The 22,415-nt window shown below is 52.8% G+C and overlaps 1 protein-coding gene across 1 annotated transcript; it reads right to left on the bottom strand.

Moving 5' to 3' along the window:
* Positions 1-6,266: 6,266 nt before the first annotated feature.
* LOC307115459 (galectin-9-like) lies at positions 6,267-22,024 on the bottom strand (the record flags this gene model as incomplete). Its single annotated transcript, XM_079798671.1, is given in 11 exon segments — positions 6,267-7,427; positions 9,086-9,248; positions 9,374-9,462; positions 10,437-10,466; positions 10,469-10,486; positions 10,782-10,832; positions 11,288-11,323; positions 16,322-16,432; positions 17,773-17,974; positions 21,232-21,311; positions 21,986-22,024. Coding segments are annotated over 11 exon segments (966 nt in total). The 3' UTR covers positions 6,267-7,280.
* Between the last annotated feature and the right edge of the window lie 391 nt (positions 22,025-22,415).

Below are 22,415 nucleotides of genomic sequence, written 5' to 3'. Positions count from 1 at the left end.
GAAATTATCCAACAAAAGAGCATGGAAGTTCCTTCAAAAAACTAAACATAGAATTACCCTTTGATCCAGCAATTCTGCTTCTGGATATATACTCTAAAGAACTGAAAGCAGGGACTTTAAGTAGCATTATTCACAATAGCCAAGAGATGAATGGAATAACAAAATGTATAGATATAGAATGGAATTACTCCTTAAAAGAAAAGAGAAATTTTTGTAATTCATTAACATTTATTTTACATGAAACAATTTTCAAAGAATACATTAAAAAACCTTCTAGCCCTAGCCAGTTTGGCTCAGCAGATAGAGTGTCGGCCCTGGGACTGAGGGGTCCCAGGTTTGATTCTGGTCATGGGCACATATCTCAGTTGCTGGCTTGAGCCTGGCCTGGTTGGCACATATGCGGGAGGCAACCAATCAATGTGTCTCTCTCACATCAATGTTTCTCTCTCTCAGTCTCTCCCCTTCCCTTCTATTCTCTCTAAAAAGGTACTGATTCTATTGCATTACAAATATTGAGAGTGTGAATCAAAAGGGACCACCTCCTAACCTGACCAGCTCAAGGAAGGCCTGCGAGGCAGCCTTACAAACTCAGAGACCTAAAGTAACCACAGAGAATGGTCTGAAGTTAGCATTTTTAAATTAAAAATCAATTTATGGTGGGTAGTCAAGTCTTAGGCATCTCACCTGGGAAGATCAATAATTTATTTGGACTGTAATGCCCCAGGGATATATAGAAAGTCCCACCTATTTCTCCCAGATATTAAATGCTGATTTAAATTTCCTAGACTCCCCACTCTAATCCAGTATGTAGATGATTTATGTTCTGGGACATTACTAGACTCTCAAAAGGACACAACTTACCTACTGCAGCAGCTAGCTATAAAAGGACATAAGGTCTCAAAGGATAAGGTTCAATTTTGCTCACCTCAAGTAAAATGCTTTGGCCACCTCATATCTAAAGATGGGCTACTGATTTACCCTGAGAAACTTAGAGGAACCCTTCCTTTCCCTCTTCCAAAAACAAGAAAGCAGCTTAGAGGATTCCTGGGGTTGACTGGATATTGTAGAAATTGGGTTCCAAACTTTTCATTGATAGCCCAACCTCTATATGGCCCATTCAAGTCAGACAAACCCGATCCAATTCAATGGAGCCCTGCAGGGAAGCAAGCTGTAGAGGCTCTCAAGGAAATACTGTCTATAGCTCCTGCTCTGGGGCATCCAAACTATAAACTTCCCTTCTTCCTTTTCACACATGAAAGTAATGGAAATGCTTTAGAAGTTCCAACTCAGAAACATGGAGATCACCACAGACCTATAGGGCATTATAGTCAGCAACTAGACTCAGTGGCAAAAGGGCCCCCTCTCTGCTGTATGAGGTCAGTCTGTGCTACAGCTATGTTATGTGAACAGAAAGAAGAGATGATTATGGGCTCTCCTTTAACTATTTATGTTCCTCATTCTGTCAAATCTTTGCTGAATCTCAGATTGGGCAGTTCAGAAGATTCTCAAGGCCAGGCAGCCCAACCAATGACGTGCCATCAGACTTCACCTGCGGTATGTATAGATTTGAATTCCTCTCTTCTCAAAGGTCCCCAAATATATCGAGGTTCCTGGGCCTTCGTCACTCACCTGGCATGGCTGTGGGTAAGCAAGGTACCAGGCTGAATTTTCCAAGGGGTTTTATCGGCTCCAGAACGTCCTCACCTGGGAGAGGACACTGTCCCTGGGAAGCCCCAGGGCACCCTCTTCCTGTGCTAAGGGAAGGCTCTCCATCCATGTGGAGAGCACAGCACAGGGTGACAGGCAGGAGGAGAGGTAAACTAGTGAAATCTACCATCTCGGGCCTCCCAGCCATAGGACTAGCTCCCTGGCCTTAGCCTCCTCAGTGATGATGACACTGTGTCCCCCTAAAGAGAGTGGCCAAAATCAGAAAGCTGGGGTCAGAGGAGCAAAGTCTGGCATTGGACCCCAATGTCCTGGAGAACGTGAGAGAGCCCGACACTCTGGGATGAGGGGACAGAGATGAAAGAATTAGGAAGTTTTTCCTATCAAAGCTGTAGTTTAGATATTCACTCCATTTATTTTTTTTATAACCCTTTATTTTGTACTCAAATCCACCCAGGCCTCCCTTCCTCGAAAAGACAAAGGCATAGCTCTCCCCCACTTCCTGGCAGACAGTTCAAGTCTAACAGGTAGTTAAAGCCGCAGGCCTTCCTGTCGGAGACAATACATAGTTTTGCACCATTTCCGGGCAGGCATTGGACATGGCCCCCACTTGTAACTTCGCTGCCCTCCTCATACAAACCCAGCAAGACAAGTTGTCTTCGTTAGGTTGGATCAAACAATTGAATTGATACCCCTTCCCCTGGGAACTGATTTTTAGGCCACTTCACAATGGACATCCCACTTGCCTAGACCACAATTTACTTGCTAAGACGATTATCTCTCCCCTCCGGACTTCCCGAAATCCGGACCTGCACAGAGAATACTCTGCCCAGGTAAAGCCCACCAAAAGTCCTTAGAAACCGCTGACTCCCGCCACTGGGGTGCTGGCGACATTTTGGGGCTCAGCCCATCTGGTATCCAGATGACCTAATAAATACATATTCCTTTTTCGGTGACCCTAACAGTCTTATCACGTCCATTTACAGAGGCAGGCTCAGAGAGTTCAGTCACCCAGCTAGTAAGTGGGGAGCCAGAGTTTGAACCCACATCTACTGGTCCCTTGGACTCCTTGAGACTCACCACCTCACTCGGGGTGATTGGCAGCTCTTCTAGCACCTCCCGGTATAGGACCCCAGGGGACTGCAGTCATGGGCTCTTCTCTAAATGAATAAGTGGCCGCTGGGCGTACATCAGTCTTTGAGGGACTTAGTCACTGTAAGCCTGTAATCCACCTGTGGGTATCAGGTCTGGGTGAGGGAGGGACTGGACTCTGGTGCACAGTTAGTTTATAGGATTGAGTCACCCTGGGTGCCCCTTGGAGGGCTGTTGACCAGCCTTCCCTGCACCCATATGTCTGAGCCCATCTTCCTGCACATGAGTTGGGCACATGAGCCCTGCTGCTGTTCCTGGAGCCAGAACTTCAGTGTCTTCTCACCCCTGAAAAGACAGCTGGAGGGAGGAGGGGGTCTGCCCCAGAGGCCTCATCTCCCTCTGGGAAACCTAAATGGGACCTTTTCCATCTGACTGTTTCCTAGGCAGCTACTGGATCAGGGACAAGCAGCTGCCCCCCTCCCTCTGCTCCCTCAGCCAGGCCCTCACCTACTTCCTGGACATCACCACGCCCCCAACCCAGCTGCTGCTCCGAAAGCTGGATCAGCTGGCCACAGAAGAACCAGAGAGGCAGAGGCTAGAGACCCTGTGCCAGGTGAAGTTCAGAGCTGCTGGGTGAGGCAGTAACTGGGCCTGGAGTTGGGGGAAGCCAGAGCTCAGAGCTGGCCTTTCACCTCCAAGTGGGATCCACCCCAGCTGTCCAAAGCGAGACTTGTCAAAGTCAGGTGGGAAGTCAGGCATCCTGTTCCATCCCGTTTCTAGGCACAATTGTGTTGAATAAACTGTATTTTTCTGAGTGTCTGCAGGATGCAACCTAAGTCCATGTCCTTAGAAATTAGCTAGAAAAACAGAGCCACTATGTCTTATCTTTGTATTTCCAAAACCTGGGACAAGCCTGGGGCATAGAAAGTGTTGGGGAATGGATGGTGTAGTTGAATGGATAAATGGGCATTGTGACAGATGGGTAGTTGAATTAATAAATTAATAAGAGAATGCATTAACTCACCTGCAACTTTTTAGGCCCAAATCTTTGCAAAAGGCACTGGATGTCATTATTACATCATCATTATTGCTAATTATCACGATTCTAGACACCTCCACTGCCATTATCCTCACTAACTTGGCTCACATTTTCCCACTTAATTCTCACAACATGATGCTATTCTCATTTCACAGAGATTGTGTAGGGGGACAAGATCCTACAACTCTAAAACAAGCACCCAGTCATAGTATCCAGTCAAGATTTCAACCCAGGTATGTATGATTCCAAATAAGATTATAATAAAGATTTGGCTCCTGCTCCAAAATTGTTGACAAGTGTGATCAATGCCACTCACTGGCCTGAATCTTTCTAGGGCAGGAAATATTATCTCCTGGTAGTCTTAGCACCCTGGACAGCACCTGGTACTTCAAAGTGTTGAAGGAGGGAATGCATGAGTCAGCTTCCTCATCTGTGAGGTAGGCAAAGTACTAGACAGGATACTTGCAGGGATGAAATGAGAATTCAAGTCGGTTGGCCAGCTTGTCAGGCCTTGAAGCCGGCCCTCTGGTGGCCACCCTTGTAACTGCAGCCTGCTGGGTCTTGCAGGGCTCCAGAGAGGCCACATGACCTGGTGTTAGGGTGCTGGCACCCAGACTTGGACTACCTATTGTTACAGAATTTACCAGGTGACTGAAAAATACACAGGAGTATCGAAGATACAGGAAAATCCCATTTATTTTCAGATGTTTGGCATGTACTAGTACAGTGACTCAGGGGAGACTGTTTCTCTCCAAATCCTGAAGAACAAACCAATATGGAGGGAGCTTTCCCTTTATACCCTTTTGGTTTCTTTGTCCCCCAAATATGGGACTTGCGGACCTTTCGGGGCTTTGTAAAAAGCCCCGTGTGTTGAAATGTGGGCCGTGAGACCACACCTAAAGGCCTGGCCTGGCGCCACCGTTGATAATCCCCTCTGGGGGTTATGTATTGTTCGTGGTTTATGGCCTCTGTAAAATAGGAGTACTTAGGTAAACAGGTCTTGTCAGATCAGATAATTAAGGAAGGGGCAGTGACTGGAATATAAGTTAACAGGAATGTTAACATTAGGGATACAGAGTCAAGCTGCTAGCACCACCTGCCGCCCCCCACCCCCCTCCAATGTCTTATTTTCCTTATGACGATAAGGGAGGAGATGTTGGAAATGGCCCGGAAGGGGCTGCTGCATGGGGTGCACACAGCCTATTCTCGCCTGCCTGGCCAGCCCAAGGTCAGGGGGCAACTGCCCGTGCAGTGGGAGGAGCATTAAAAGCACAGACGATGGAGGGTGCCCTGGCTCCCCACACACACGCCCCTCACATCTCTGAGCCTTCATCTGCTCAGCTCTAAAATGTAGGCAGTTACTGTCAGAGGGATGCTGGGAAGCTCTTCCATTCACTCTTCCAGGAGAAGAGACAGGCCCTGAGACCTTCAGGACTAAGTCAGGGCCACATGGTGGGTTAATCCCCGGGCACAGCCAGCGAAAGGTCCTTTCCCAGATACAAACTGCACGAGAAGAGGTGGTCCAGGCCGGCTCTCTGCACAACCACAGCCAGGCTGGAGGACGGCCACTACTCCCACCATGACCCCTTGGGCTTAGGGAGTTGGGACAGACGCTTGGCGCCTCCAAATGAACTTGTCCGATGAGGGATCTTCCCAGAGCCAGTGCTCCGTGCCCCATCACTGGGAGCCGGGATTGACTTCTGGACTTGGATGTCACTAGGGAGCCAGGGCTGTGTGCCCTGCTCTGCATTCCAGTGGAGAGCCCACAGGCAGTCTGCACTGCGAGAGTCCCTTTCTGGGGTGTAGGCAGGTGGGCCTCAGAGCCCTGGGCAGGGCAAGCGGCTTGATTGGTGCCTCTTTGAAGCATGGTGAATACATCCAGGACCCCACTGGACCACCAACTCCTCAAGGTCAGGGCTGTGGCCACCATTCATCTCTGTAGGCCCAGCCCAGCCCTGGAATGGGCAGGGTGCCAGTGCACCTACTCATGCTGAGCCTGGTCCCTGTGCAAAGTCCTGCCTGGGAGGATGCTCAGCCTGCAGCCCATGGCACCCCCTCACTGCCTCCCGATGGCCAGCAAGCCTGACTGCATGCTTGGCTGCTCTCCCCACCCAGCAGCAGGGGCCTGGGCTCACCATCTCCTCTGTTTTCAGGTATACGTTCAAGACATCCTTCAGCAGCAGCTGGTCGACCAGGTGCTCCACATGCTGCGCCAGGAGCAAGGCCACCTCTATGTCTGTGGGGACGTGCGCATGGCCCGGGATGTGGCCCACACACTGAAGCAGCTGGTGGCTGCCAGGCTGAGCCTGAGTGAGGAGCAGGTCGAGGACTATTTCTTCCAGCTGAAGGTATGGCAGCCGGGGTGTGGGCTAGGGATGCAGGTCAGGGGCCTGGGCCAGGGAACCAGGACCAGGGGAGCCAGGCTCAGCACAGTCATGAACATCTAAGGAATCCTAGAGGTGGTGGAGGTCAGAGCTGGAGGGTGTCAGAGACCTGACTGTGCAGCCGGGTCTGGTTGCTCAGGTGAACAAAGGCTGACACACTGCTTTGAGATAAGACTCGCAGAGCCTCTAACATGCTCCTGTGCAGAGTGACGCTGCTTCTAAATGTGGAGAAAATATGTAGCATTCACCCAACGTGTATATATCACAGCCCACATTTCCGGGAGCTTCCTGTGGGAAGAGCACTAGGCCGGCTGCTTTCTCCTACACCTTGTGGGATTTTGGGGGACCCACTGAGAGCAGAAATGTATTAGATCCCCCACCGTCATCAAAGTAAGTCCATGCTCTCTCCTTGGCCAGAAACACCCTGATGCCAGACACCAACATGTGTCCAAACACATTGAGTAAACCGAAATCACACTGTGTATATGTGCCAACCCCGTGTTGTTGTTTTTTTTCTCTCTTTATTTGAAGGGCACTGGGAAAGGGGGACATCCAGCTGGAAAAGGTGTTGTCAGGTGGTGGAGACCAGCAGGTGTCAATCAGGGGAAGGGTTGGTACAGGGTGCAAGAAAGGTTAAAGGTTGGAGAAAGAGGAGGGGCTGAGGAGACCACCTCCCATGGGAATGACTGGCTGGTGGCTGGAGCCTGAGGGGGACTGGAATGGAGGGGGGGGGATGTGGCCAGAGGGAGATGAGGGGGAGGCCCGGCCTGGGAGCTTGGGAAGGCCCAGGACGCTCCGTTTCTGCTGAGGGGACTGAACATGGGCTTCAGCCTGCACTGACCCCTCCCCCATCCTCAGAAGGTAGGATTTGGACAGCTGGAGCCCCAGTCAGAGGAAAGCATCCAAGCCAGCTGCCTTCTCCACTCCCGGATGGCTGCAGGCAGAAGCAGGGCAGACAAGGGCCTGGTCTCTCCAGAAAAGCCCCAGATCCAGGAAGGGCTGGGAGGGTGGGGGCAGCGGCAGGGACAGGGAAGGTGGAGGGAAGAGCAGATGCAGACAGCAGCGTGCTCCAGCCCAAGGTCCCAGGGCCGGAACCCCGCCTATGTCTGCACCAGGGTCAGCTGGACATCGCCTCCCACCTCCAGGTTGTTGATGGCGGGCAGGTTCATCAGGCGGTGGTAGTAGTCAAACAGGTGCTGACCGTCCACAGCCACCTTGAGGCAGTGACCTTCACACTTGATCCACACCTGGACAGATGGGTGTGTCATTTGCACGCCACTTGGAAGGCCCTCAAACCTGAATGCAGGCTGGTGTCCACCACCTCCTGCTTGCCTTCCTCAAGCATTAATTAAGCCCGCCCCTCGCCTGCAGGGCAGTCACCCTGAAGGACTCCTTCTTCCTGTCCTCCTCCATATTCTGTCCCCCTGGCAGAGAGTGCCCTTCCCCCAGGCTCTGCAGTCCGCACACCTGCCCACATGGATAGCTGCTATGCCCCCTTCAGGACTCACCCCCTCTGACAAGCCTTCCCTGCCTTTGGCGACCTGACCCCTTTCTAGTCAAGTCAGGAGCCCCCTCAGGTCATGTCTCCCTCTCCCATCCTCACTCTCCCACTGGGGGCAGGGAGTCTGGCTTGTGCCCCCCATGTTCCTAGTACCCAGCACACCTGAGTGCTCCCCGCCTACACTTCTGCAGCGGCCACCTGCTAACAGTATTGGGTCTCTTTCACCCAAACATTCTCTCCACAAGGCAGCCAGGGCTGCAAAATGCCATCATCCCCATCGCAATGCCTAACACTCACAGCACACGTCACACAATGTCATTTCACTCTCACTTCTCTATGAGATCAATATTGCTATTAGCTCCATTTCTGAGATAAGAAAACTGAGGCCCAGAGCCCTGGAGTCACTTGCTCAAAAGTCACACAGCTGTCTATAAACCAAAATAAATTGCTCTCTGGCTCCAAACCCACCAACGCACTGTATTGAAACCCAAGCTCCTTCCCATGGCCCTCAAGGCCCTACATAAGTCATTGTCAACCCTGGGTGAGGAGCTTTGGGCCTATTTAAAAATACGGATGCCCAGGCTCACCCTCTCGCTGGCCTGGGCAGGGCCAGGGATTTATTTTTCTTTTTTAAGCTCTCCAGGTGGTCGGTAATCAGGGTTGAGAACGCCTGCTCTGTGATCCTGGCCTCCAGCCTCACCACCCTCTTGGTTCCTGGACAGGCCCCGCCCAGGACTCTCCCTTTTGCAATAATAGCTGCTCCCTCTGCAGCCTGCTGGGAACCTCAGATCTTTGTGGGGTGAACTCCTTCTATCACTGAGGTCTCCAGTGCACTGTGGCCTCTGAGAGCTGTCCCCATCTAAGGCAGCGGGGTCCCTGTCCAGGCCTCACTGTACCCCTTTATTCTCTGTTGCTTGGGCACAGCACCTGTTGTGATCTGCAGTAACCCTCCCCCACCAAAACTGTAAACTTCCAGGCAGGACCTGGTCTGGCTGCTTCACTGCTACCCTCCAACACCTGGGCTCCTTCCTGCCCCAAGTGGGCCTGGATGGCAGAGCTGACAAATAATTGTTGAATGACTGACTGACTGAGTGAGTGACTGAGTGAGTGACTGACTGACTGAGTGACTGAGTGAGTGAATAAATGAATGACCTCACTCTTGGGTCCCATCTGGCACTTATGGGCTGTGTGCCCTCAGGCAAAGAACCTACACTTGAGAGTTTTTCCCTCTGTAAACAGCAGATTCCACCCCCTATTTTATATGAGACAGCAATAGTAAAACCATAATAACAATAATTTGTTGGGCCCAACCCTCACCCAAGAGACCTCAGCCCCCATCTTGTTCAAGGGGCCCCCAGACACCCTCCACCCTCACCCCCTGGAGCTCCAGGCTGGGCACCTTACCAAGAAGGCCTGGCCTCGGACAAAGGGCATATTCCGAGTCAGGCCACGCTCCTCAGGCCCCCAACAGTTGTTGGTCTGTGTATTGCGGACCACGGCGTTCTCATCGAAACGGGGGTTCATGTGGAAGGCGATGTCATTCCCCGAGCACAGGTTGATGTGGAACCTGGAGGTGGGCAGTTCACCTGGATCTCTGCCCACTGAGCGCTGGGCCCCAGCCCCTCCCAGAGCTAGGGGGTAGGGGCCAGAATGACCTTGGGGTATCTCTCCTCCCCGAGACCCCAGGCTTACCGCTGAGCGTTGGGCAGGACGGTGCCTGAAATGGTGATGCCCTTGGAGGGGTACAGCCCCCCAGGGATGCTGGTGAAGAACGGTATTGGCTGTTGGGAGGAGAGGGGCAGGTCAGCCAGCGGCAGCCAGAGAGGCGACAGCTGTCTGGGGAACTCTCTGCCAATGGCCATGAATTTGGACTGTCACCTGAGTTTGACAACTGTGTGCGAGCGTCATATATTTTCAAGAAAGAATTGTGATAGCCCTAGCTCGTTTGTCTCAGTGGATAGAGCGTCGGCCTGCAGAAGGAATGGTCCCAGGTTTGATTCTGGTCAAGGGCACATGCCCAGGCTGCAGGCTCGGTCCCCAGTAGAGGGCGTGCAGGAGGCAGCCTATCAATGATTCTCTCTCATCATTGATGTTTCTATCTCTCCTTCTCCCTTCCTCTCTCTGAAATCAATAAAAATATATTTTAAAAAATAAATAAATTTAACAAAAACAACAAAACGAATTGTGATAGCTTTACTTGGTTAGCAAATAAGGAAAATTCCCAGTGTTCCTCAAATTTATGAGCTTAAACTGCCACGAAAAGTCCTAGCCGGTTTGGCTCAGTGGATAGAGCATCGGCCTGCGGACTGAAGGGTCCCAGGTTTGATTCCGGTCAAGGGCATGTACCTTGGTTTCAGGCTCCTCCCCAGCTTGGGCCCTGGTCAGGGCACGTGAAGGAGGCCAATCGATGTTTCTCTCATATCAATATTTCTCTGTTTTTTTCTCTCTCTTCCACTCTAAAAGTCAGTGGGAAAATATCCTCGGGTGACGATTAAACATAAGTAAGTAAATAAACTGCCACGGAGAGAACTTTGCTGGACACAAAAGGATACTTGGGCTGAGAAGAGGCCGTGTAACACACTTGTGATGAAGGGGCCCTTTAGGAGGTGAAAGCTCCTTTCAACTGTCTTCTGATTCCCCGGATGTTTGAAGAAGGTCAGCTCACCGCAGGGCTGCTTTTAACTTTGTGAGCTGCCCCTCGCCTCCCTGCTGCCCTGCACAAACGGAACTGCGCCCTCCCTGAGAAATCACTTATGTAGCTGGGGCTGGGGTAAGCCCTCAGGGGGCGGGGGGCTTTACGGGATTCTGTTGAAAAGAGACCAGGAAATTCGGGGGGGTGAGGGGGGGATTGCGCCTGCACCCAGGCCTCCACGTACTCTAGAGGGGATGTTCCAATGTGAGGCTTCTGCCCCTGGATTCTCCCATTCGCCTTCCCTCTCCTGTCAGCCTTGGTGCAACTTCCTGCCCTCATCACAGACCCCATCCTGGCCACCTGCCCTCAGCCCCTCCACAGGCAGCTCCCCTAACTCCAGGGCTCCCGGCCGACTTGTACCAGCAGGAGGGAGCGGGGTTGTGCGCTGATTGGAGCTTGCAGACTTACAGGGAACATCTGTCCAGGGGTGCTCTGCACTGTGTGGACGACAGTTTGTGTCTGAAAGGAAGAAATGGGATTTTTAACCTGCTCTCACCAGCGCGAAGACCGCCATCTGCCAGCAGAGGGCACCACTGAACACACACCCTCCCAGCAGCTGCAGGTGGGGCACCCTCTCAGGAGCCCAGACCAGACTCTGAAAATTGCCTGTTGGCCCATCTTCCTTCTCAGGGGAATTTATCATAGTTTCACTTTGCAGGAAGAAGTAAATGCGGGCCAGCGTGTCCACAGAATGGCAGGGGCTTGGGCAATTCAGCTTGTTTCCCAATTCACCAGCCCAGCCAACCACCCCTGCCTCCCTTCATACCCCCACCCCCACCGCGGTCAGAAGGGTGGCCCAGGGGTCTGGCCTCAGCTGTGCCAGTCGCCCTGTGGCAGAGGCCTAATGCCTGGCCCTGCCGCCTCCTTTTAACCCACAGGAAGAACCAACATGAAGAGTTTCCAAAGAGACTTACAATGGGAGCCTCGGTGGCCTGCCAATAACTTGGAGGCTGAAGGGGGCGAAAAATAAAAATGGTGGTTAATATTGGTGCCACTGGACGGGGAGATGACAGCCGAAACGCTGGTCAGAAATGCCTCCCAGACCCACGCTCGCTTCCTTCCTGCTCCCAAGCAAGCCTCCCTGAGCCTGTGGTGCCCAGATGCTCACCCACCATCCAGGTAACTATGGTTAAAAACAGGGAGGGGTGGGTGGAGGAGAGAGGACATCCCGCCGGCTCCTCTAGAGAGCGAGAAGGATGTGTCTGACATAGAACATACAGCTCACCTCAGCTCCCAGAGGCAAAACCATTACTTGGTATGTCCTATTTCACCAGGAGATTAAAAACTAGTATTTAGTGAGGCCTTCTGTGTGCCAAGCTCTGGCTTCAGTGCTTTATGAGGGAGGCATCCTTAGCTTCCCTTTTGCTAAGTGAGAGAACAGGCTCAGAGAGGTTAAGCACCTTGCCCAAGCCGTCCCGGTAGCAAGCGATCAAATACAAAATGGTGCCCAGTTGGGTCTGGGTGTATCAGCATACCCTGTCCGCCCAAGGCCAGGGCCAAAGTCGGGCTGCCCTGCAAAGGCTCCCTGGAGCTCCACCATCCTAAGGTCAGTGTGGCAGGAGGCAGGGGCCCACCATACAGCGTGATGGGCCACAGGAAGCTTGGTAGTGGACACCCTTGCCCTTGCCCCCACCGCTCAAGTGGCCAAGGAAGGGCCAGGCCCTGCTCCTGTTCCTGCCCGAGGCCCCTCCCCACCCAGCAGACTGGTCTGCTTTCCCTGACTGGTCTCCCCTTCTACTAACTGCAAACCACACCCCTCATTCATTGATCCAGTCCCTACTGCACTCCAGGCACTGTGCAAAGTGCTGGGATACTCAAAGGGACAAGTCACAATCCCAAGCTTATGGTTTCAGGGAAAGAGCAGGTGGAATGACGGAGACAGACATCTAAGTACAGTTATAACTGGACATGGTGACTGGCGTGCACAAGGCTGTTAAAAGTCCATCAGGTCAGGGAGGGGTGGGGCATCCAGCAACCTGCCAGGCAGGGAAGATGCCCTGAGGAGCCACATTTCAGCAGAGCATTGAAGGGTAGTTAGGGGTTGGCTGGGGTGAGGTGGCAAAGGGTCCTTTGGGCACCAGGACAGCAGATGCAAAAGCGTGGTGGCCGGAAGGAGCCTGGAGTGAGCAGTGGAGGCTGATGGGGGGTCTTTGTGTGTGAGGTGGGAGGTCGGGAGGTGGGCTGGGCAAGACTGGGGAGGATTCTGCACATCCAGCTTGGGAGTTGGAGGTTTATTTGAGCCTGGGGCCTTTAAGAGATTTAAGCGGGAAGAAAATGAGATAAGATTTGCTTATGGGAAGGTCACTGTGACAGTGGGTGGGTGTGAGGGGAGAGAGGGGGGAGGGGTCCAATGGCCTGGACCAAGGCAGTGGCTTCAGGAAGGAGAGGTGTTGGTGCCCTGGAGGGATATTAAGGAAGGGAGGGAAGGACCAAGAACGCCTCCCAGGTCCCGGGCCTGGGTGCCTGGTGGATGGAGATGGGGAACCTTGGGTGCACGTGATGGGGCTTAGACACCCTAGTTGCCTACTGGCAGGAAGAAACCTCTCTCTCAGACCCCTGTCCTTCCTGCTGACTGCTCAGCCTCCCAGGTGTCCATGTTCAACTCACTTTTGGTTTCTGCTCTTCAGACTCAGGTGAGCCACAGGGACTGGGGTAGGATTGCACCTCAGAGATCATCTTCTGGACAGGGACTGCACGGGTGTCCTGTTAAAACAAAAGGCGACATGGAGTGAAGAGAAGCTTTAATGAGCCAAGGAGGAGTGGAATGGCAGGGGCCCGGGGAAGAGGGAGAAAGCCAGGCAGGCAGGGACAGAGTAGGTGAGAGGGAGAGAGTAATAGATGGGACCGAAGAGAGAGGAGCTCATATTTGTTGCGCGCCTACTGTGTGCTTTTCCCATCTCAGGAGCACACTGAAATACCGAAGTGAAAATAACATCTCCAATCCAGGCGCCTGGGGCCCTGTGGGAATGTGGGCCAGGCCTACCCCAATCTTCCGTTTTCACAGAAAGCAAGACCTTCAGATTTCCATGTGATATCACCTGACCTGGAAAATGTTTGGTAAAATGCACATAAAATTTACACCGTCACCATTTTCAGGAGTACAGCCGAGCGGCATTCAGCGCCTTCACACTGTGGTGCAGCCATCACCAGCACTCAGCTCCACAACGCACACCTGCTCCTGACCTTGTAGATGTTGGCAACACATTCCAAAATGGGAAAACACAGAGAGGGTCCAATAGACCCTGGGGTGGGCTCATGGGAGCCATTTCGTGACCTCTGACATGTATTGCCTCATTGAGCCCACACAGACCTCCTAGGGAGGCTGTGACTATGCCCCTTGTACAGATGAGGAAACTGAGGCTGGGGTGGGGGCAGACTCACTTGTCTGAGATCCCACAGCTGGTGACGATGGCAGCACTGGGATCTGAGCTAGATTCAGTGTGATTCCTGAGCTGGTTCTTTCTAGAATCAAATGGCCTCCTAACCAGAGTGGGAGTAGAGAGGGATAGACAAGAGTGGTAGGATGAGGTAGCCCGAGGTATGTCCACAGAGTCACCCTGGGGAGAGATTAGCTTATACTTGTGGGCACACCCAACAGGGACTAGTCAGCTTGTGAGTGCCATTTATACTTTTCTTGTATGATTCCTTGATGAATATATTTCTGTGAAATGCACATTATTTTAATCACATTGTGTGTGTGTGTGTGTGTGTGTGTGTGTGTGTGTGCGTATTTCATAAGGAATAGAGCCTTAAATTGTATAGCCTTCGAGACTGTTGGGTGCAGCAGCCTGGACTTAAATTCTCCACAAAAGGTTGTGCCAGTGTGGCCATGAGGCTTCTCTGAAATGGGGAGGAGCGCAGCACACATGCGCCTCTGGAACCTGTGATGGAGGGAGGGAGCACAGGCCCAGCGGAGCCCCCACAGGAGGCATCTCCCCTGGGCGATGGGTGGGGTGCGATGCTGCATGTGATGCCGGCTCTTTAGTGGAGGCCTGAGCACAGCCAACCTTGCAGTCTCTGTATTTTGCTCTGAGGCCACCAGCTTCATGAGATTTTGGCTAATAATGATTGGGCACCTCTTCTATTCCCTGCAAAGTGCTGGGGATACCAAAAGGCACAAGCCACTATTCCAAGCTCATGGTTTGGGGAAAAGGGGCGGGGGGTGGGGGGAATGACAGAGACAGACATGCAAATACAGTTATAACAGGACATGGTACAGAGTTGTGAAATGTCCATTGAGACAGGGAGGGGCTAGGGCATCCAGCAACCTGCCAGGCAGGGAAGATGCCCTGAGGAGCCACATTTCAGCAGAGCATTGAAGGGCAGTTAGGGGTTGGCTGGGTGAGGTGGCAAATGATACCTTTGGCCCCAGGCCAGCAGATGCAAAAGCGTGGTGGCCAGAAGGAGCCTGGAGTGAGCAGTGGAGGCTAATGGAGGGTCTTTGTGGGTGAGGTGGGAGGCCGGCAGATGGGCTGGGCAAGACTAGAAAAAAATTCTGCATATCCAGCTTGGGAGTTGGAGCTTTATTTGAGCCTGGAGCCTTTAAGAGATTTAAGCATGAAATAAGGTTTGCTTATGGGAAGGTCACTGTGACAGTGGGTGGGTGTGAGGGGAGAGAGGAGGGAGAGGTCAGATGGCCTGGACCAAGGCAGTGGCTTTAGGAAGGGGATGCCTTGGTGCCCTGGAGGGAAATTAAGGAAGGGAAGGAAGGACCAAAAACGCCTCCCAGGTCCCGGGCCTGGGTGCCTGGTGGTTGGAGATAGGGAACCTTGGGTGCACGTGATGGGGCTTAAACACCCTAGTTGCCTACTGGCAGGAAGTAGCCTCTCTCTCAGACCCCTGTCCTTCCTGCTGACTGCTCAGCCTCCCAGGTGTCCATGTTCAACTCACTTTTGGTTTCTGCTCTTCAGACTCAGGTGAGCCACAGGGACTGGGGTTGGATTGCACCTCAGAGATCTTCTTCTGGACAGGGACTGCACGGGTGTCCTGTTAAAACAAAAGGCGACATGGAGTGAAGAGAAGCTTTAATGAGCCAAGGAGGAGGGGAAAGGCAGGGGCCTAGAGAAGAGGGAGAAAGCCAGGCAGGCAGGGACAGAGTAGGTGAGAGGGAGAGAGTAATAGATGGGACCGAAGAGAGAGGAGCTCATATTTGTTGCGGGCCTACTGTGTGCTTTTCCCATCTCAGGAGCACACTCAAATACCGAAGTGAAAACAACATCTCCAATCCAGGCGCCTGGGGCCCTGTGGGAATGTGGGCCAGGCCTACCCCAATCTTCCCAGTTTTCACAAAAAGTGAGACATTCAGATTTCCATGTGATATCACCTGACCTGGAAAATGTTTGGTAAAATGCACATAAAATTTACCATCTTAATAGAGTATGGCTGAGGGGAATTAAGTGCCTTCACACTGTGGTGCAGCCATCACCAGCACTCAGCTCCACAATGCACACCTGCTCCCGACCTTGTAGATGTTGGCACCACATTCAAACTTGGAAAACGCAGAGAGAGTCCAGTAGACCCTGGGGTGGCCGATGCGGGGCATTTGGTGACCTCGGACATGTATCCCCTCATTGCGCCCACACAGTACCTCCTGGGGAGGCAGTGACTATGCCCCTTGCACAGATGAGGAAACTGAGGCTGGGAGAGGCAGACTCACGTGTCTGAGATCCCACAGCTGATGACAATGGATCTCATGGAACCACATGGCCTGCTAACAAGGGTGGGAGTCAAGTGACAGACAAGAGGGGAAGGAGTCTGGTGAGACAGGTGCTCTGGACAGAAATGGTGCCATAAGAATGGGGGAGGGATAGCCAGAGGTATATCCTATCCCCAGAGCCATCTGGGTGAGAGATTAGCTGGAACCTTTGGCTCCCCCCAATGGGGCCTAGGCATAATAGACTGGCCCCTGCACCCAGCCCCTGGGACAGGTGCCATTTGGACAATCTGACCTGGAAGCTGATGTGTGTCAGCCTCACGGGGCCGGTGACAGAGATGTTGTCCACACGGTGGAAGGATACACGGTGCTCATACTTCACAAAGCGATCTCCATTCACCATCACCTGTCAACAGGAGCACAGAGTCCAGGAGAGGGGTCCCAGACCGGGGCGCGAGCACCCCTGAGCTTTAGAACCCCTATTTCTAGAAATTAAGGTCTGTCTGGTTTTCACCTCCATGCCCTGTAGGTGGGGGCCCAGGCTTCAGGCTGCCCCAGGTACAGGAACACACATGTGATCCAAAGTGCAGCCAAACCCAGTCACCACTTGGCTCTAGTTTTGGCTTCTGAGTTCTTGTTTGTTTCCTGCTCTAGGTTTGTCTTTCTCAGCTCACCCGTGATGCCATTTCAATGTGCGCATTTCAATGGGCATAAAGTGCTCATGGGAGCAGAGGAGAGGGGACCTCAGGTTGCACACTGAGGGCCTGGGAGCGCCCTTCACACAGAGAAGCACAGACACATCCATCCCTCTCCCCGGGCCCAGCAGCCCTGCTCTGCCTGCAAGAGCAATGACTCCACCCCGCAGCCCTGAGCCACCCCTGGGCCTGCAGAAGGGCTGCCACAGCATCACCCAAAACAGATGCTGTCAAGGACCTGGAGCGGACAAGGCTGCAGCAGAGGATGGGAGTCATCGGGGACCTGAGGCCAAAGAGCAGGTGGGGACTTATCAGCTCTTATTTCCTGGTAACAGAAGCAACAAGTGCTGTGTAGGTGCACGTGAAGAGTGTAAAGTCCTGTTCTCTGTATAATGGCATTGCTTGGGTAATTAGTTAAAGGCTTTTCTCTAGGCCTGATAGTGATAAGGGCAGTAAGAGAATGCTGGGAACCACCTAGAATTGTAAGACATATTACTCATGCTCTGTTAACTGTGATTGGTTTATTCTGATTAAAGAAGGCACATTCTAACCTGGCTGGCAGTCCTGTGGGACCTGGGGACTCACCTGGAAATGCAGCCCATCCTCCCCACGTGGAGCAGCCCATTATCATGGAAAGATTAACCACTTTGTTGCAGAAACCAGAGCTACCAGCTCTTTGAAGGCCCCAGCCCTTGCATATCACTAGCCCTTTGAAGATCCCCAGCACTTTTGCATACCTGCAGGCCTTTGCAATTCTCCAGCCTGCTTACCTGTTAACTGCCCATTTGGCATCCCCTTTGGCTATTTCCCCATCAATCCTTGGTCCTTCTATCCAATAGAAGCAGCTGGCTGATGGGGTGCAGAGCAGATTTTTGTGGATGACCTGCTGCTCTCCCCATACTGCTGGCGGTATTGGAATAAACACTCATTATGATTCAACCCTGTCTCTGCTGAATTGGCTCAAGTAGTGCCAGGCAGTTCGGACTCATTGGCTGTCTGTTTACAATAGGGCAGGGGGACAGGCAGTGGGAGGGAGGAGAATCCTGCTCACCTGGAAATGGGTGCTCTTCACCAGGATGCGGATCTCAAAGGGCTTCCCCATCTGGAAGGGATTTCTCTTCTTCCTCTCTTCCTTCTCCCAGCATCCTTTCTGCTTCGTGTTACAGACCACATACCCGCCCTCTTCAAAGCGAGGGTTGAAGTGGAAGGCAATGTCATTGTCACTGAAGCCGGTCTGAAAGTTCACAGCAAACCTAGGTGGACGGAAATCAGACAGTGTTCTGGTTTATTAACAAAGGTAGGGGCAGGAGGGCCCGGGGCCTCTGACTTCCGTGTGTGTCTGGGAACTTGCCTACAACCTGTGAGGCAGTTGCACCCATCCCACTTTGCTGCCTTCCTTTTTGTTTACCTAATTTGCGCTTAGTGTGTTTTGTGTAATTATTGCATTTTGCCCTTTCCAGTGTGACTTTCCAGAAATAAGCAAGAATGGGGTAAAGAGCAATGTAGACTCTAGCCTCAGGAAGCATAGGTCTTGGAAACTGATCTCACATTTGCATGAAGATGCAAATCCACGAATATGCCCAGAAGCAAGAGCCTCTCATGCCCTGTGGGCACTGGTTAGAGGCCAGCCCACGGCTGCTCAGCTGGGAAGGAAGAGAACAAATGGAGAGAACATGTGACATTGATGGGGTTTACCTGCAAAGACGGTGTCTAACAGGGGTGCATGGGATGGGTATGGGCTCTCCAGGCATGAGAACTGCCCGTGTATATGTGTCTGTTCCTCATCGGAGTTAGTGTGTGTCCCATACATGAGGCGTGGAGTTGTGCCCTAAAGTTCTTAGGCCTGGACCCTGACCCCAGCTGGTACTGTTTGTCATGGGGGGTGGAGGGAATGACTCAGAACTATGGTCTCACTGAACCCAGGAATGGGGGTGACTCCCTTCTTTGGGGGTGATGACTGAGGCAGTGTTCGGAAAGCCCCCACATAAGTGGATATTCATTCTTGTCTCTCTCCTCAGAAGGAAGTCCTCACCCTCAAAACTTCCTTTGGGTTCTAAGGTGAGGAATTAAAACAAAAGAACCTTGCAGCCCAGGCAGTGTGCTCAGTGGTTGAGCATCGATCTATGAACCAGGAGGTCATGGTTCAATTCCTGGTCGGGATACAGGCCATGTTGCAGGCTCAGTTCCCAGCAGGAGGCCATCCAATCAGTGATTCTCTCACATCGTTGATGTTTAATCTCTCTCTCTCTCTCTCTCTCCCTTCATCTCTGAAATCAATAAAAATATACTTTTTTTTAAAAAAGAGTCTTAGCCTCTTTGGCTCAGTGGATAGAGCATCCAACCACTGACCAAAGGGTCCCGGGTTTGATTCCAGACAAGAGTACATGCCTCCGTTATAGGCTTGATCTTTGGACCTGGTTGGGGAGTGTGAGGGAGGCAACCAAGCAATGTGTCTCATATAGATGTTTCTTTGTCTCTCCCCCTTCCTTCCACACTCTCTAAAAATCATTGGAAAAAAATATCCTTGGGCAAAGATTAACCAAAAAAAAAAAAAAAAGAAATAGAAAAGAAAAAGAACCTTCCAAGGAGCCAGGCTCACAAAAGGGCCACAATACATGTTTGTTCTGCCCTTCCCAGACACATGGCCTAAAACCAGCCCCAATCTGAGGTTCTCCCCGAGGCGTCACTGTCTACTCCAGCCTTCCCCGAGGTGAGCACGATGTGTTTCACAGCCTGCTTCTTGGGGTCACTCTGGTGTCCCCAGCTAATGCACAGCACTCAGGGAAGCCTCCACCCCCACCCCGCTTTCATTTCTTCTGCATCCCCCACAGGGCCAGGCACTGTACCAAGCCCAGAGTTGGCCCATCAGACATTCTATTCAATTCCTGCAGAGCCCATTTGGTGTCTCTGTGGAGGAGGCCGAGCTCTGGGGGACTCCTCAATACCAGCTCCCCCTGGGGGCCCTCAGCCAGCAGGGAAGTGCCCTGGCCCAGGGCCCAGCCAGCCCTCCCTCTGGGGACACGAAAAGGAAAGGAGGCTCCCACTGACTCTGGAACCAGGAAACCGAGTCCAGATTCCTCTGAACATGGAGGCGATCGTTTCTGAAATAGCTCTGGATGTGTCTGTCCCTCGGTGGTCACCAGCTCCATTTCTCTGGTCCCTTGCAACCTCCTGCCCCAGGGGAGAGAGAGTGCAAAAGCGCCCATGGGAACAAGTGGGGACAGTAGGATAGGAGGTAGGCAGAGGGAGAAGGAGAGAGAAGGGATGGAGGGTCAGAGGTGAGGGCTCAGCTTCCCCAATGGCAGGGTTTAGGGCCATCTGGGAGCCTCACCCTCCATAGCGTCTCCTGGAGGCACTCAGGGCTCGGGGAGATGTCACAGGGTGAGTGTGCCTACACCCACCTGGCAGGGAAGGCGATGGTGGAGAAAGTCAACTAGAATCTACAAGCTGAAATGCGGTAGGGCCGGGCCTGGGATGTGAAGGGGTCCAGAAGGTCCCCAGGCCCCGTGCGAGGTGATGAAAGGACCACTGGGGACAAAAGACATCTGGGATTGAGACAGAGGCTTCCAAGAGAGGGCCGTGTGTGCAGAAGGGCTTCTGTGGGCCCCGTGGGCTTCAGCAGGCAGCCACCAGGTGGGAGGGCCCCTCCCAAATCAGGCAAGAGCCCCTCACCTCCACACCACCTGGACCTCAGCACGGGCAGCCAGGGCTGGGCCAGCGTTAGAGGGGCTCGGCCTCTGAGAAGATGTGAAAGTCTTCCCTGAGCCGAAACCGGTTTGGCTCAGTGGATAGAGCGTCGGCCTGCAGACTGGAAGGTCCCAGGTTCGATTCTGGTAAAGGGCATGTACATTGGTTGCGGGCACATCCCCCGGTGGGGGGGGGGGGGCGTGCAGGAGGCAGCTGGTCGATGTCTCTCTCTCATCGATGTTTCTAGCTCTCTATCCCTCTCCCTTCCTCTCTGTGAAAAATCAATAAAATATAGATATTTAAAAAAAAAAAAAAAGTCTTCCCTGAGCCCCAAAGTCCCCTCTTGGGTGGGTGGCAGTGCCGAGGAGATGTTTGTATTTTGAATTGCCTTAGTGTTTTCTAGGAATGAACTTGAAACAGAAAGAGATCGAATTATGTTTGATGCCAAGTTCAAGTATCAGCCAAAGAGGGGCCACGAAGTAAGTGAAGGCCGCCATGGGAAGTAAGGAGGCATTGTTTTAGCATCTCTGGGTCTTCGCGTGCAAAGTTCAATCCTAGACCATAAAGATCTGCCCCCGGGTTGGCCCGAGACTGTGAGCTCCCGCTCTCCCTGTGTCTATGGGGCGTCTACGTTAATGGTGTCCAGATGCTATTGGCAGAGGGCAGGGGAACTCAGCAGTGTTGGCAGGGACCGGGCCCTTCTCTTCAGCGTCCCCTGAGCCAGGCACAGGCAGCTTGGACGGTGTTGGGGGAACCAGCCTGAGCTGACAGGCACCATGGTTTGCTAAGGGGCAAGGCTGGGGGAAACAACAGTTCCAGGTACCTGGTTCCATTGGACGTAACAACAGTTCCTTTGATAATGATCTCATGTCCATCCTTGAGACCCCCTTCGATGGCGTGTGTCTGCAGGGAGAAGACGGCAGTCAGTTAGGGTCCTGCTCTTTCTCTCTGTTCCCTTTGGCACTTGCTAATGGCCCCCAGACTCCTAATCATGCTCAACACTTCAAAAGCCCCAACCGCGTGCCAGGCACTGTTCAAGCATCCTATATATGCTGCCTCCATCCTTATCCCAATCCTGGGAGGCAGCTCAAGGATTACTTCCATTCTACAGATGTGGAAACTGAGGCCCAGAGAGCTAACAGCAGCTCGCCTGAGGTCACCTGGCTAAGAAACGGCTGAACCCAGGGAGGCCATCTCCTAAGTCAGTGCCCAGGCCTGGCTGCTGGGCTCCCCGGAAGCCCTGCTGACTTCCCCTTTCATCCCAACAAAGCCCCACTCTTCCAGTGCTGACCAGTGCCCTCCTTCCCCTCAGCACCCAGGATAGGACAGGCGCTCAGAGGGAGCTCAGTACCATCTGTGCAATGCACCACTGCGGGTGATTTTCATCCCTCGGTCCTGAGAGGCAGGTGAGACCGGCCTGGGGCAGAGTGTGTCAGGATTGCCCCATCGGGCATGTCAGCCCCCCATGCACCCTCTGCCACCCCAGTCTGGTTTCCTAGGAGACCCAGAGCAGCTTCCTTGCAAGGCAGCCATCTCAGCCCTGCAGCATCGCCTGTGCCCACAGCTTGGGAACTCACTGTGGTCACCAAGGAATTTGAGCTGCTGCTGGAGCCCATCTCTCCACCACGTCTGTGGTCACGGCTGCTCCTCACACCAGCCAGGCAGTTCTCTGCCCAGAGAGGACTTTACTCTGAAACAGAAAACAAAGCTATTTGGCACTTATTCCATGGGGAGGAGCCAGGAGCAAGAGGAAGTGGATTTAGAGAAAGAGAAAGGGAAAGTGCTGGGGGAGAAGAGGCCAGGATGGGACTTAGGGACAGGTAAGTAGACACTCCCATTCCACTGACTTTTCCTTCCTCTCTGAATCTTTTTTGGTTCATGTACAGGTTCCCAGAGTCTGGCCACTGATGTGACAGCGAGTTTCAGAGGCTGCTGTCTGTGGGTGTATGGCTGTGACTCCTGATGGCTGTGTCGCAATGTCCAGAAAACAATGGGCTACTTGAGAGG

The sequence above is a fragment of the Cnephaeus nilssonii genome (genome assembly GCF_951640355.1).
Source record: "Cnephaeus nilssonii genome assembly, chromosome: 19".
NCBI lineage: Eukaryota > Metazoa > Chordata > Mammalia > Chiroptera > Vespertilionidae > Cnephaeus > Cnephaeus nilssonii.
The sequence above is the reverse complement of the archived record's forward strand: the minus strand, read 5'-3'. Positions and strand labels throughout refer to the sequence as shown.